Source organism: Onthophagus taurus, unplaced genomic scaffold (genome assembly GCF_036711975.1).
Source record: "Onthophagus taurus isolate NC unplaced genomic scaffold, IU_Otau_3.0 ScKx7SY_15, whole genome shotgun sequence".
Taxonomy (NCBI): domain Eukaryota; kingdom Metazoa; phylum Arthropoda; class Insecta; order Coleoptera; family Scarabaeidae; genus Onthophagus; species Onthophagus taurus.
This window is the reverse complement of record NW_027248940.1, coordinates 5,589,297-5,605,115: the sequence shown is the minus strand read 5'-3', so window position 1 is coordinate 5,605,115 and position 15,819 is coordinate 5,589,297. Positions and strand designations below refer to the sequence as shown.

The 15,819-nt window shown below is 35.7% G+C and overlaps 2 protein-coding genes across 2 annotated transcripts; one reads left to right on the top strand and one right to left on the bottom strand.

Moving 5' to 3' along the window:
* Nucleotides 1–633: 633 nt before the first annotated feature.
* On the bottom strand, nucleotides 634–1,524 carry LOC139432331 (uncharacterized). Its single transcript, XM_071200811.1, has one exon. It carries the CDS (start codon nucleotides 1,522–1,524, stop codon nucleotides 634–636), a length of 891 nt encoding a protein of 296 aa, XP_071056912.1.
* A 3,809-nt stretch (nucleotides 1,525–5,333) lies between these two features.
* LOC139432330 (uncharacterized) lies at nucleotides 5,334–7,880 on the top strand. Its single transcript, XM_071200810.1, has 2 exons — nucleotides 5,334–5,677; nucleotides 6,779–7,880. Exons 1-2 carry the CDS (start codon nucleotides 5,467–5,469, stop codon nucleotides 7,099–7,101), a joined length of 534 nt encoding a protein of 177 aa, XP_071056911.1. The 5' UTR covers nucleotides 5,334–5,466; the 3' UTR covers nucleotides 7,102–7,880.
* Nucleotides 7,881–15,819: the final 7,939 nt, after the last annotated feature.

Sequence of the window (15,819 nt, the reverse complement as noted above, 5' to 3'; positions counted from 1 at the left end):
TGTGCGCTCAGCGAACGCTCGACAGGTTGAAACTTGAAACTAGTTTCAAATCACTGACTCCTCACATTGCCTTCGCGTTGCCTAGTTTAGCAGCCTTTAATTGTATACATGACGTAGTAATAATATTTGTTTCTGCATCTTTTGTTGTGAACGACGCTGTCTATACAGTTAAAAATTTCTCTTCTAACTGAATATTTCTCGAAATTTCAACCATGTGTGATACAAATGTTGTGTATTCTGGAAAAAAAGGTACCAGAGAGTCTAGCTGGCATTCTCATCGAAGACGTATAGGAAAACATCGACCGAAAAATCGTTATGAAGCGGAGAAAGTCAACGTCAGGGGTAAGCACGTCTGCCAAAAAATTGAAGAGTGCACGTGAAAGTGATTTTAATGTTCATCCATCATTTGGTTACTGCTTCGTTAATTTTGTTGCCGTGTTCAATGCTATCTCTAGCGTTGTAGTATGCCATAAGTGCCATTCTAGAGTGACTTTTAGTCATACTTCAATGTGCGGCTTGGGCTTAAAAATAAATGTTACATGTGAAAAGTGTGACAATATTAGTTGTGTTCCGAACAGTCCATTTGTTAGAAATGCGCATGAACTGAATAGACGGATAGTATTAGCAATGCGTTTATTGGGAATCGGTATGAATGGATTGAACAAGTTCTGTGCCTTCACGAGATGGTAATGAACTGACTGTTTCTGGCGATTGGTCTTGGAGAAAACGATGTTTCACATCGCTTTTCGGCTTAGCTTCTTTAGTTGGCTGGCATACCGGAAAAATTGTCGACATCATCGTCAAATCTAAGTACTGCAAAAGTTGCAGGTGAGCAAGGTGACTTGGATTAGCTCTCAGACCTGATTGCAAACTTCCTTTTTCGAAATCAGAATCAGGTGGTGTGTATATGTTAGGGCAGCTTCGTTTTAAAAAATTATGAAGGACACAGCAAGCCAGTACCACTTTGTCTATTGATTCTAAGCGTAACCGGATAGGACTGTAAAAGATTTGAAATCGTGCTGCTAATATGCCAAATGTATTTTCAATTTTACTTCGTGCCCGTGCCAATCGGTAATTAAAAATTTTTTTGTCATGATTAAGATCTTTCTGCCCATAGGGCTTTAGGAAATCAGAACGTAATGCAAACGCTTCATCACCAATGAAAACGAATGGCAGTTGTCTTTGACTGTTCTGTGGATTTACTGAGTCTGGTAGATGCAAAGTTCCGTTTTTCAGTTTCTTATAAAACTTAGTATGTGCAATAACTCCTCCATCGGATATTCGACCATTGATACCAAAATCGCACATTATGAATTCGTAATTTGCATTACATATGGCCATAAGAACTAAACTGTTGTAGCCCTTGTAATTATAATAATATGCTCCGCTACCTGGTGGCGGTATTATTTGAACGTGTTTACCATCTACCGCCCCCAAGCAATTAGGAAAATTCCAAAGTTTCTCAAAGCCTTCAGCAATAGTTGTCCATTCCTCTTCTGTTGTAGGGAACTGAAAATGATACATGTTGGTTATAAATTATTTTGTTGTTACAGACAAACGATGAAAGTCATTTGGATGTGGATTTGCTTTCACCTCCATCTACAAGTACTAGTGACAGCACCCGACCTTCATCAGCATTATCAGTACTACCAAATAAAGCAATAAATGCATGATACATCGGCCAAAAGGAGATTAAGAAAAGAAATTCTACCTCACTTGTAGACAAAGCTGATCAAATTTTGAATGTTGTTAGTGCAAGATTGAATGATCCTGGCAACGACGAGTTTTCGATTATAGGGAAAAATGTTGCTGCGAAACTTCGGAAATTGTCAGCAGAGACCAAGATTTATACGGAAAAACTAATAAATGACCTATTATTCCAAGCAGAACTTTTTCTTTTTCTTACCTTCATGTATTCTGTATGCAGCACTTCATATATAGCTTCACATATTTCTGGAATTATTGTACATAAGGATTGTGCAGATATTGCAGTGGTAAATTTCAAATCTTGGTAGTTTCGTCCAGTCGCTAAATATCTTAGGGTTGCAGTTAATCGTTCGTGTACACTTATTGCCGGTCTCATGATTGTATTTTGACGTTGTATCAATGGAGTTACCATCTTCAACAGTAGCGAATAAGTATCTTCGTCCATTCTAAGATAATTACGCCAATCATCCGGTTCTATTGTCAATTCTGCCAATAGATTAATGTGAGAAAATCTTTGCCGTTGCAGAAGCCAATTTTTACACCACACGCGGCGAGTTTTATTTTTTTTATTCTTGGTTTTGAGCACATTAGCGCACGCCACTACTGCGAACGCTAAGTCAACCACTTCCTTGGACATCCGTCAGCCACTAAGCAAAACGGCGGATTTTGTACGTGCGTCTCACAGTGGTCCACAAGCGGTAAAATGTGAACGAAAATCAAATTTTCGAAATTTTTTTTTTCGTTTTTTTTTACATGTTATATGTACTTTAGGTACCAATAGACTGAGAGGTGAAAGGAATAAAGTCTTATGTACTTTCTAGTGCTAACTGTACGCAATAAAACAGTACTACAATTCTTGTGTATTAAATATCATAAAATGCTACAACTTTAGATGAAGAAAATATATTGTGTTCCACTTTTTCAAGACAATGCGTTGTTGCTATCTTGAACAGTATAGAAAGGTCTTCATTTGGCACTTTTCTAATTTTTAAAATATTTTTGCAGAAATACGTAATAAGCACTTCTTTTAAAGCTAATTAACACCTACTTGAAGTTACAACCAAATGTTTTAACATATATATCTCGCAGAAGACGCAAGAAGAACTTTTGTCGCTAGAATATTCTTATTCTTTGAGATGTGCTCTATATAACATGATAACCACATCTTGCTTTAACTTGCTCCTTTCCAAGATATTAACGATCAAAGATGATCAGTGACTGAGTGTGTTATTTGACCGTTTTCATATAAAATGCTTATATTCTTTTTCTTAAAAGATAAATCTCGTATATTTGGTGTATTATTGTACTTGCATAACAATAATAGAATACCAGACTTAAAGTTTCAGGCATATCTAACAACCGGAAGTGGTTGTTAGATACAGTGCGGCAAAAAACTGGAACACTTGAAATATCTCCTTTTTTTGTAAGTACGAACTAAAATTAAAACTAAAACTAGAACTAACACTAGAAACTTTCGGGTTTTGCCGTGCGTCTTTTAAGAAAAGGTTTGACGTTTCGGATGCCATGTTGCAACCTTCTTCAGAAACACTTCGAACCAGTTTTATTAAATAATATTTAAAAATTTTTTTTTAAATGTTTCGATAATTATACAAATGTAAATGTAAATTCTATATTACGTTGTAAGTGGGGGTTTGATGGTAGCGGATGTCATTCAACTTATAAACAAAAGTTCATCACAAATGCAGAGGGAAAAGATGATTCGCTATTTGTGTCTTCCTAGTCCCATTACAATTGGAAGACAATGATAACAATATTGTATTGTGGAAGAACCCCACACCATAATCTATACGGTTTTGTAGACCGATTAGATTACAATGGGTGCATGAAAATGCCGTTCTTATAAGAACCGATGAAAAATATATATTTCAAACCAAATAAGCTCCCTTCAGCCATATACCTCAAAATGTGTAAGTGTTAACTTTTCTCTTTATTTCACGATGGTGGATGGCAAGGTATAAAGTCTTCGTTTTCTTAAAACTTTATTTGAATTATTCATACATGTTGTAGGTCTGTAATTCTTTGATGGGAATTTGAAGGAATCATCTGGAATGGAATGTTATTTATGCAGAGCAAAAATTTCACAGATGAACGGTAGAGCTAGAAGGTTTTAAGTTTGGTTTGTCTGTTCTCCATGCATACATTCGGTTTTTTGTGTGTCTGCTTCACATTTCATATAGATTAGAAATTAGAACTTGGAAGGTGACTAGTTGATACGTAGTTTTAATAAATTATCATCAGAGATTACTGTTATGACAATTTTATAGTAAGCGCGCATGTACTAATCACTTTATACTTCATTTAAGGAATTGACGAGGAACTAATACAGCGATTTGGCGTTGTTTTGGCTGCAATAAACAGTGGGTACAATATTAATTACAATGAATTTGATAAATATTGTTTCAAAACTGCCGAAAAGTACGTCCATTTTATAGTTGGTACCATATGCCAACCAGCGTTCATAAAATTTTGATACATGGATCTGCAGTAATTAAAGAAGCTCTACTACCTATTGGAGAGTTGTCGGAAGAAGCGCAAGAAGCTAATAACAAAAAAATCCGAAAATTTAGAGAGAGCCACACAAGGAAATGTAGTAGATTGGATACGAATGAAGATCTATTTAAAAGACTGCTACTCAGCCCCATTTCACCCCCCCAGCTCACATCCATTTATAAGTAATTTTCAACAGCAGATTTCTAGAAAACATAAAAAGATGAGTATCGAGACTAAAAGATTACTTATAATAGACAATGTAGAAGACCAGGAAGAAGAAAAAGATGGCGAAAAAGAAGATGAATATGACGAAGAACAAGAGCTATATGAGGCAGGATGCAACGAAGATGAAGATGACGAAGAATGGTCTGAAACAGAACAAGAAGAAACACATATTGTTAAGCAACGTAGATAATTTATAGAGAATTAAAGTCCATTTCTGATTGACTAAAAAAGCATGGTTCGTTCCATTTAAAATTTTCTACTTTCTCGCCATTGAAAATGGAGAAACAATAATTCAATTTTTGACCATCCTGTATAAGATACTCCGATACAACAAATGACAATCTACTTGACAGCACTTGAAGAATAATCGTACCAATTTAGACCTTTTTTGAATGAATGTTGGCTGAGATATGGGGTTTTAAAGAGCATGGTGAAATTTACCAAAAAAAGTTTAGAACCAAAATAACTCGAAAACAAAAAACGCTAGGTACCAATAACTTTTATCAAAGTTGACCTATTTTTTACGTACAATCAAATGGTGTAATAAAAACTATAGCATTCCATTTAAAATAACGAAGTTATGGTCTACTTCCGTAGACCGGAAGAGGCAGCCATCTTGAAAATATTTTAGATTGAAAGTTCCGAATGAACAACCCATGCCGGCAAAATTTCAAAATTGTACGAATAGTGGAACCTGAAAAAGTTCTAACGAACCAGATATGTGAGACACTCTGTAGTTAAAGATTTATTTATAGAAACCTTAGGGCGATGACAGACACGGCGGTTTTCGTCGAATCGGCTGCCGACTCAACCACCGTCTCGGCGTATACTTCTAATGTTTCATATTAGTTAAGGCACACACAGCGTTGCCCACTGCCTCTCGGCTCTGTGGCCGACTCGACACGTCGTTGACTCGTTCTGCAGCGGCTGCTTCCCGAACAGAAAGCGGCTTGTTATTCCACGTGTTTATATCTACCCGGACACACAGAGCTGTCTTTCGTTCGGTTTTCCGATTTTAATTTCATGAAAATGGACGAAATAATTGATATAGAAAAACTCATTGTGGAAATTCAAAACCGTCCTGCATTATGGGACATGAAAACGAAAGAGTACAGCGATAGAGTAAAGAGGAATGAGTGCTGGGAAGAACTTGTGAATGTTTTTGCCGACCAAAACATGACAATAGATGCAAAAAAACAATTAGGTAAGTTCAAATATTTATTTATAATTACAAGTAAGTTAATATAATTATAAGTATTGAGTTTATTTTGATAAATATTGACAATATCGATCTCTAACAGCAGTGGCTCTAGAATTTCCTCTATGATATGAATCTGGTGGTAAACTCTGCATATTGGATTCAATTTCATTCATGTTCTCTTCAATAAATAGGTTTTCTCGCAATCCATCTCTTCTTCTAACAAAGTTATGTAGAACACAAGTGGCTCTAATAATAATTTCAATTAAATCTATGTCGACATCTAGTGATCGATGAAATATCCTCCATTTGTTAGCCAAAATTCCACATGTACATTCGATATATCTTCTGGCTCTGGATAGTTTGTAATTAAATATTTTCTTAGCATCTGTAAGATGTTTGCCTCCATATGGTGTAAGTAGATTTTCTGCTAGAGGAAATGCTTCATCGCCTATTATTACATAGGGATACGGTTCATTTGAATTGGGGAAAGATCGTGGTGGAGGCACGCTTAAGGAACCTTCAGTTAATTTACGAAAAAGTGCAGAATTCTTGAATATTCCAGCATCACTAGATTTTCCGTAAGATCCGACTTCTATATAGGTAAAACAAAAGTTGGCATCGCACATTCCAAACAATACAGTCGAAAAATAATTTTTGTAGTTATAGTACATAGAGCCACTGTTGGGCGGTTGCTTAGTTCTAATGTGTTTGCCATCTATGGCTCCAATGCAGTTTAGAAACTTGCGTTTTTTTCAAATCCTGCTGCTATCTCTAACCACTTTTTTGTACATAGTTTTGGTATGGTACTTTCAACTAAACAAAACCAAATTGCCTCGCATACTTCTTTAACAATAGAACTAGCAGTAGATCTTCCCACTCGGAAAGTATAATGAAGATCGGTTAGGGAGCACCCAGTTGCTAGATATCTAAAAAGATATTATTGTAAATGCAATATTCCATGAGAAAATTTTTTTAGAAGAGTGATCATGTAAGAAAAATTAAAAAAGTTTCTTTTTTATGATTCCAGTAATTTATTTCTTCTTTAGAGATACCCTATTTCGAAAGCTACGAACCATAAAAATGAAACTGTTCAAATTTTCCCTCACTGTTATGAAGATCTTTTCGTTGTATAATATAGTGACGACCGTAACTTTCTGTCGATATTCATTTTGTTTATTTTAGGTGAGTTGATACGAAAGAAATGGAAGAACATTAGAGATAGATTTGCGAGGGAATTGCAAGAAAGGAAAGGAAAGTCTGGGGATGGAGCAAGAACAAAAGCTCCGTATGTGTATACAAAGCATTTACAATTTTTAAAAGATATTTTGACACCAAAACAAACCATAAATTCTTTAGAACAAATTTCAAATACCGAACCAATAATATCTGAACAAGAACCTGGACAGAATGGAAGAGACTTGGGAAGAAAAGACTGTATCCTTTTGAGGACAAATTAATAAATTCGTTGGAAACTGTTCAGAAAAAAATGATGGAAGCAAAATCTACACCTCCAGATGATAATGACGACAACCGGCATTTCGTCCTGTCTTTGCAACCAAGTCTTTCAGCGTTACCAAGACACCTAAATACACTTTGCAGAATAGAATTATTGCAAGTCATGTCCAAGTACGAAACATACGGTCATTCACGTCAAAATCAATTACAAACAATACCCAGTTTCACGCAAAGTCAATTTAGCAATATGCAACAACACCATCAACAAAACAACAACCTCAAGTTCCAGTTCCATCGCCATCTCCAGCAAGTTCCTATACATCAACTTTTAGTACTGAAGAAGACTCATTCCCATACTAGGTTGTTAATATTATAATAAATATATTTTTGAATAAAAAGCTTGAGTAAATATGATTTTTTTTCTTGCTTACCTAAGAGTAATGACTAACTTTTCTTCAGGAGGAATACTACACCTCATACGAGTATTTGTTTTAGTAATATTTCCCTTTATAGTATTTAATAATTCATCAAAAGTAGTCATTGACATCCTCAAATAATTGAAAAATTTGTCTTCGTCACTTTTTAGTTCCGCAAATAAGGTTTGAAACTGACCTTTCTTTTCTCTTTCCATTACAATGGGATGCACCCACATTCTACGATTTTTTTTCTTTTTTCGTTTCCAAAGCACATATAGCATTGACAAATAAATAATATGATTTAAATAATCATTGTAATCATCCATCTTTGAATAACCGTTATACTTAACAGAAAACCGAGCGAATATTGCAACTGGTAAAAACCGTAATGTGTGCCAAATAGTCGCGGCAGCCGACTCGGCTGCCGATTCGGCGAAAACCGCCGTGTCTGTCATCGCCCTTACATCGAAGTAAACTATATAACCAATTTAGTTTAAACAATTTTGTATTTAGCTATCCTTCCCGATTTAATAGCGTTGTATAAAATTTTGTATTTATCCAATTCTAAGGACCTAAATTATATGAAAAAAATAGACTGTGGCCTCAAGTGAATTAGTACTTCCGGTTGACATATTTGATCCAAAAGTTCACAAAGTCTTTAGCATATAGTCCTATAGCCACATACCAAGTTTCAAAAAATTATCTCAACCCAAACTGCGTTAAAATATTTTTGTTCGGGTTTTTTCGAATTTAGACCACTGTTTTGGATGTGCAAACATCAACACGGGCATAAACGTCCGTCTGTAAGGGCCCAAAGATAACCTTTGAAAACAGGCGTCTATACTGATATTACCCCCAGTATTACCCCTTAAGGATGGACTTTAGCTGTCAAAACTCGTAACATGTATGGAGATTACCTATTCAGTGGATGAGGCGCAAATCAGTTCATTTTTAATTTTATGTAATGTTGGATGCATAACTGACTATTTCAATTTATTTGAAAATGCGAATATTTTGAAGGCGCGATATTAGTCGCGGCGCCTGGCTTTCGGCGCCGCGATGGCGATGACTTGCCGATCACAAACACATTGTTGTGGTACTACCCCTTTACGTAGTACTGCTCACGTAATATTTATGTTTATAATAATAGGAATATAATAAGTTTACAATATAATAATGTAGGTATCAAAAGTAATGATTCTGTAACCAAAAACCAAACAACCACCAGAGACATGTGTGAATAAACATATCAGGGGACGGAAACAGATGGGAACAACCCCTAATACTCTTTGTCTCTGTGTATATCAAGAAACAGATGGAAACATACTTAGTTATATGATATTTTCCGTGGAAAGCATAGTTGTAAAAACAGAGTTCACTAGGAACAGTCGTTATATAGGTCGAGTTCACTAGGAACAGTGGTTACGTCGAAAAGTACACTTCACTAAGAGCAGTCGAAAAGTTAAGTCAGTCACATTAAGTCAGTCGTTTCTATTAGATCGAGTCGATCAGTTAGTCTTAGAACAAATTGTTACCTGCCGTCATCGTCGTCTCATAAATAAAATTAAACTAAAATCAAGGACAGAAGGAAAGTTGTTTAATTTAATAAATTGCCCTTCACAACGAAGAAATAAATATATTCGTAAATATCGACGTTACATCTGAGTAAGAAATACACAACATCAGTGGCGGCGGTACACAACAAGAGTTTATTGACGACATTTGCAAATTTCCTTGCTCTTTGTTTTAATTTTTCAGTTTTTGCCGACAGGGAGAAAACAAAAACGATAGCTGTTTGGAGTTTTCGGCATTAGAAGTTTCTCGAAAAACGAAATCATAACATGTAAACTATTTTTTGTACTCATAGCATCTAGATACCTATTTCCCGCACAGAGAGGACGTGCGGGAAACGCGTTTTCCCGCACAAATGCTTTGTTTACCGCAACTAACAGGAATATTTAATGACCAAATGTGCATGTTTATAAGAAAAGGTTAATAAGAACGTTTTATACATTCGTGTGCAGATAACACAGTTTTAAAATATTTAAACAAATCTATAAAAATCAATTTGCAATCTATAAAATCAATGTTGACGTTTTGAATTTCGGTTGATTTTTTCCTGACAAAAACCCCACATGCAACTCATATCATCACACAGGGACGTTTTATTCGTTACAAAAAATATTGTACAATACTCATGCGGAAAGGGTTTTTCCAGCATTCGCACGCAAATGCAGAACTCACTCTCTTCGGTCGTTCGTTCTGCAAACTAGCGTGCTCATCTAGCATCTAGCGAGCCTTTCCGCATTTGTATCGTAAATAACTATTTTTTCTATTTCTTTTAGTTTCGGAGATAGCCTATGCGGACAACATAATTGGGACACCCTGTACATTTAAAGTAACCAAAAATATCTTTTCTCTGTGACCTTAAATTGACTTTTCTCACACAACCAATTCAAACTGAGAAATATGCAGCCAATAAATAACATATCTTGTCACGTGACACGCATTAAGATGGATATGGCTTGCTATAATTCCATATGATACAAAATACGACCATGATTTAGTAGCTAAATTTTATATTTTATAGCTATATTTTTTTTATGAATTATTCTATAGTACTATGAATCATGCACTAGACATAGAGGTGGATCACACTGAACAACCAGAAGCAGTAAATGGTTATCGTATTGTAGATCTACCATACGTGCTGCAGTAGGCTAAATCACTACAATATACCCATTCTAAAATTTGTACATGTGGATACCTCCGACCAGTATCAGAAGAACTTAATGATCTCGGTAGTACTATCACATTCGGTTGCAATATTTGCGATCGACTGTATAAATACAGTACTGAAGACCCAACTAAACAGAAAATTAACAGATTAACGGTTTGGGGTACTCTTATGTGTGGAAGTACTCACAACCAAACAGCAGAACTTCTATTAGCTATGAATATACCTCCTTTAAATGGAAATAAATTTATTGACATTGAAAATGAGTTAGGAAATCACATAAAAGCCGATGCCTTGCGGTCTATGGAGAAAGCAGGGAAAGCAGAAAAAGAAGTAGCTCTAGTAAAAGGACAAACAGACGATGATGGTGTTCCTTGGACTAACGTTTATTTGGATGGTGGTTAGAGCAAGCGTTCGTACGGCCATAATTATAATGCTTCGTGAGGTAAGTGTTTTCCAATACATATCTATATTTTTGCACAAGTAGCCTCATAATTGAATTTATCGTTCGCTCCAGCGGCCTAGAAATGTCAAAAATTATGAAAAAATAGCGTTTATTCTATTTTTGAACCCCTACCCGAAAATTAAAGCAACAATTATAAAATTAATAACATAATAGCAAGTAGAGAACATATTATTAATCCATTAATTTCTAGTTTTTAAACACTTGTGAAAATAATTTTATGTATACCTGGCCTGACAACTTCTCGGCCTTGGTATACAACCAATTATTAAAGCGTATAATATACAGGGTATTACCAATCGGCTGCTATTGTTGGAAACCACACGAAAAAAGTGTTATTCATTGGTGTTCGCAACAAGTATTGCTCCGTTTGTACAAAGGCATCAAATAAAGAAGTTACTGCACCGAGGCACGTGTGTTTTAAGAACTGGAGCGGCTCTTCTTCTTCTATGAAAGCCAATATTGTTGAAGCCATACTATGCAATGAGAAATTGTAACATAGTATCAGATAAATCAGCCACGAATGACCCAACTTCAAAGGAGTGGGATACGATATCACATTAACGGTGTGTGAATTGATGTTAATTACTGTGATGCAGTTTGTCTTTTACTTAGTTAATAATTTCAGGTGCTTTGGAAATTGTCCTAAGGAGAGCCCATAAAATTATTAAAAATGAAAATAATAATCCTGCAGAAACATTTATGGCCCTGTTATGTAAGTTTAACTGCGGAAAACGGTTAAATTCATCCAACATAGGCTCGTTCGAATTAAGAGCAAATATATCTGTTTTGAGATATAATGAAGGTTTGTGTTTCTTATTCAGTATTTTATCTGTTTTGCATTGTAATGCAGGGTTAGCCAGTGAAACGGGAAGATTGGAGATGGCCTTGACAGCTGGAATGTGAGTGGTAGGGGTATTGGCGGCCGGCTCCTTTCTAAATGCATGTTCCGCCATTTTGTTACGATGGATCGTTGGACTGGTGAACATCGCGGCTACGCGGTTAAAGCGTATTATACGAATGGTGAGAGTTTGGTGAAAACGCGACGTACTTTTCGACGCCGTTTCAATATACCGCGTAACAGGCCGGTTCCTTCGGATAACGCCATTCGTTCGTGGATAAACAACCTTGAACAAACAGGATCAACGTCTAAAAAACGAGGTGGGAGTGCAAAAACCGTTCGAACCCCTGAAAACATCGCTGCTGTTTAACAGGCAATGCTCAGAAGTCCACGCCGATCTGCCAAACAACATGCTCTCCGTCTTGGAATAAGTAACACTTCGGTGAGAAGGATTCTTCGTCAAGATTTACATTTCCACCCATACAAAATACAGATTGTGCAATCTCTCAAACCAAGTGACTATCAGAAACGATTACAATTTTGTGAGCAAATGGCCAGAAGACTTGAAGAAAATGACGACCAAATAAACCATTTATGGATGAGCGATAAGGCGCATTTCCACCTATCTGGTTTTGTTAATAAACAAAACTTCAGATACTGGTCAGAGAAAAACTCTGGCGTACTTCATGAAACGCCTCTTCATGTTTCAAAGGTGACGGTTTGGTGCGCCATGTCGGCAAGAGGAATAATAGGCCCATTTTTTTTTCGAGGATGTCAATGGAAGTGCTGTGACTGTTAACTCTGTGCGTTACGTTGAAATGATCCAGAACTTTCTTACGCCAGAACTCGCCCGTTTTCCTGCGAATGAACACAGAATATTCCAACAAGATGGGGCAACAAGCCACACCGCTAGAGTTGCTATGAATGCTGTGAATGCTTTATTTCCAAGCGGCGTCATTTCCCGAAACGGGGATATCCCTTGGCCCCCTCGCTCTCCAGATTTGTCAACCTGCGACTTCTTTTTATGGGGTTTCTTAAAAACAAGAGTTTTTCAGAACGATCCACCCAGAACTATCCCAGCCCTAAAACAACGAATTCGGGACGAAATTGAAGGAATACCAGTCAATATGCTGCAAAATGTCATGGGAAACTTCCAGACCCGGCTGCAGAAGTGCATAGATTCCAATGGAAGACATATGGCAGATGTTATCTTCAAAAAATAAAATTTTCTTTTATAGTACAGTAAACGGCTATCTTTGTACTCTATGTTTATAACCATTAAATTAAAAAAATAAATTTTCTTAAAGAATTAGTTACTTTAAGTATGAAGGCTTTCACGGCCGGAGTGAATTAAACTAAGATTAGAACTAAAACTAGAACTAACACTAGAAACTTTCGGGTTTTGCCGTGCGTCTTTTAATAAAAGGTTTGACGTTTCGGATGCCATGTTGCAACCTTCTTCAGAACTTCGAACCAGTTTCTGAAGAAGGTTGCAACATGGCATCCGAAACGTCAAACCTTTTATTAAAAGACGCACGGCAAAACCCGAAAGTTTCTAGTGTTAGTTCTAGTTTTAGTTCTAATCTTAGTTTAATTAGTTACTTATTTAAATCTTAAATCCGACACGCAGAGAGAGAAAAGCACAAGCAAGCTTGTCGAGGGAAACTCAAGCAGAGATCCTTAAGAGATATGATGTCTGCCGAACTCGACACTCAAGTAAAAGATGCTGAATTAAAATTGGCGGCCTTTGTGGTTGAACATAATTTGCCCTTGGTATTAATGGATCATATCCCCGACTTGCTACGATCGGTATGTCCTGACTCAAAAATTGCTGCAGGTATCAAATCTGCGCGAACTAAAACAACAAATATAATAAAAAATGTCATTGGCGCCTATTCATCCCAAACATTAATTCAGTTATTAAAAAATAATAAATTTAGTTTAATTATCGATGAAACAACAGACAGAACAACAATGAAACATTTATGCTTGGTTGCAAGATTAATGTTTGATAATAATATTCAAGATTGCTTTTTAACCCTTCTTCCAGTAGAAAATGCTCAAGCAGAAGTTTTATTTGAACAAATTATTTCTTTTTTTACTCAAAATAACATTCCCTATACGTCAAATCTCATTGGCTTTGCTGCGGATGGGACTTTCAATATGATGGGGCGGCATAATTCAGTAGCATCAAGATTCATTAAGGCAGTTCCCAATATTTTTATTTTAAAATGCATTTGTCATAGTTTTGCATTGTGTGCGTCAAATGCATGTAGTAAACTACCAAATTTTGTAGAAGCTATCACTCGAGATATTCACAATTATTTCAGCAATAGTCCCAAATGGATTTCAGAATTCAAAGCATTCCAAGACTTCTGTAATATTAAAGGCCATAAAATTTTGCACCCGTGTCAGACTCGTTGGCTATCTCCCACATAACTGGCGCCTCTAGCGACTTGCGTTTATAACCGATTTATATTTCAATATAAATTATTGCTTAAAAACAAAAATATGAATTAAAAAAAAATTAACTCTATTAAACTTCAGGCTTACGATTTTTACAACTTAAATGTGGCCCACTCTGTTTTTAACAACTCAAGCCAATAGATGGCGCTGATGAACGGATTCTACCGCTATTTAAGGCAAGATTTTACCGCTGTGAGAAAAATTTATCTGACAACACTGTCTTCTACGACTGAAGATATCGTCGGTATACAAGAGAAAGTGACTAAGTCCACAGATAGTGGTTTTGAGTTATTAGTATTCTAATTTTTGCTTCTTATTATAAAATCAATTATTTTACGTGAGATTAGTTTATAATGATTTTTATAAATAATATAGTTTTTAGAATATGTATTTTAAATTAAAAAAGTCTATAATTAATTTAAGCAAATACTAAACCAGTAACTCATTTCAACTGCATAAAATGCATTTCGGTTTGTAATAGTTTCTATGAACAATGCAAATTCTAGAATATGTATTTAAACTTAAAAAAGACTATAATTAAACAAGTAGTAGTAACTAGTTTCAACTTCATATGTCTTCATCACTATATTCATTGTGTGAGGATTCTGGACACTTGTCTTTCAAGGAATTGTCACTCGGTATGTAAAAGTACCAACCATGGTATTCGATCGGAATTACCCCCTTACGGCAAAGTTGAATTAAATCGTTTTTCTTCTTGATCGATATAGGCAAGGGTTCAGTATAACATTTCTTTAACTCAGTTTCTTTTGGAATATTATTACTAGGCCTACCTTTTGCTTTGCCTTTAATGTTAAATATTTTATACTCTTCATCATAGTTGTATCGGAACATTATAAACTTTTTTTTCTCTTTTTCGTACCTTAATTGTTTGATCTTTAACCATTCTATTTTTTCTCCCCCTTCATCCCGAATTGTATTTTGTAGTATAGATGTATTGAGTGCTTTCAAGTCAATAATGTCACGGTAAGTCATTTGCTCTACAATGTAGACATCAGAAGTTTTATTTTTGCCTCTCTTGGATCTTGCTAGTGTCATAATTGTCTTCCAATCATTAAGACAAAATACAGGAATGTATTTTTTTTGCACTTTCAATTGCACTATGCATCGAATCGGCCTCCATGTGCGAGTGACCTTTTTCTAAAAAGTTGTGAGTAATATCTCTATAGGTAACTGGTTGACTACAAACAACAAAAGAGCCGCAATGTATTTATTTCGGTTTTGGCCGCCACATGTGTCGCTAAAGAGTGACACTTCTTTGACAGTATCAGGTAAAGTTTTAAACCACTTCAATAAAGCTGTACCTATTTCACAACTTCCTCGTTGGCCATCAACTTCGGACCAAAGGTAACAATATCCCTTATTTGGTGGAGCTGCTTCATAAATTGCTAAATTGTATGCACATAGCTTTCGACTGTAGTAAAGAGGTGATACATCGGAGCATGGAATTTGCAGGACACTCTGTAAGTCAAAACTTACTGATACAAAAGTTTTGTCATGAATTGCTCTTTGTTTATCTAAATCTTTTGCTCTATTAGCATCATCCCTTCGCTTTATGTGAGAAAGAAATTCTTCTGATTTTTCAATAGATTTAGCTTCTTTAACACACAGCAAACATTGATCTTTCTTTGGTTTGAAGAAAGATAAGTTATACTGCGTACAAAACACCCTCCTATATGTTATTGGAGAAACAAAATCCTTTTGATTGCAGATATGTAAATCTTTGTACAATTCATACATTTTAAGAATGGATAAGGTAGAGTCAAGATACTTCCGTGT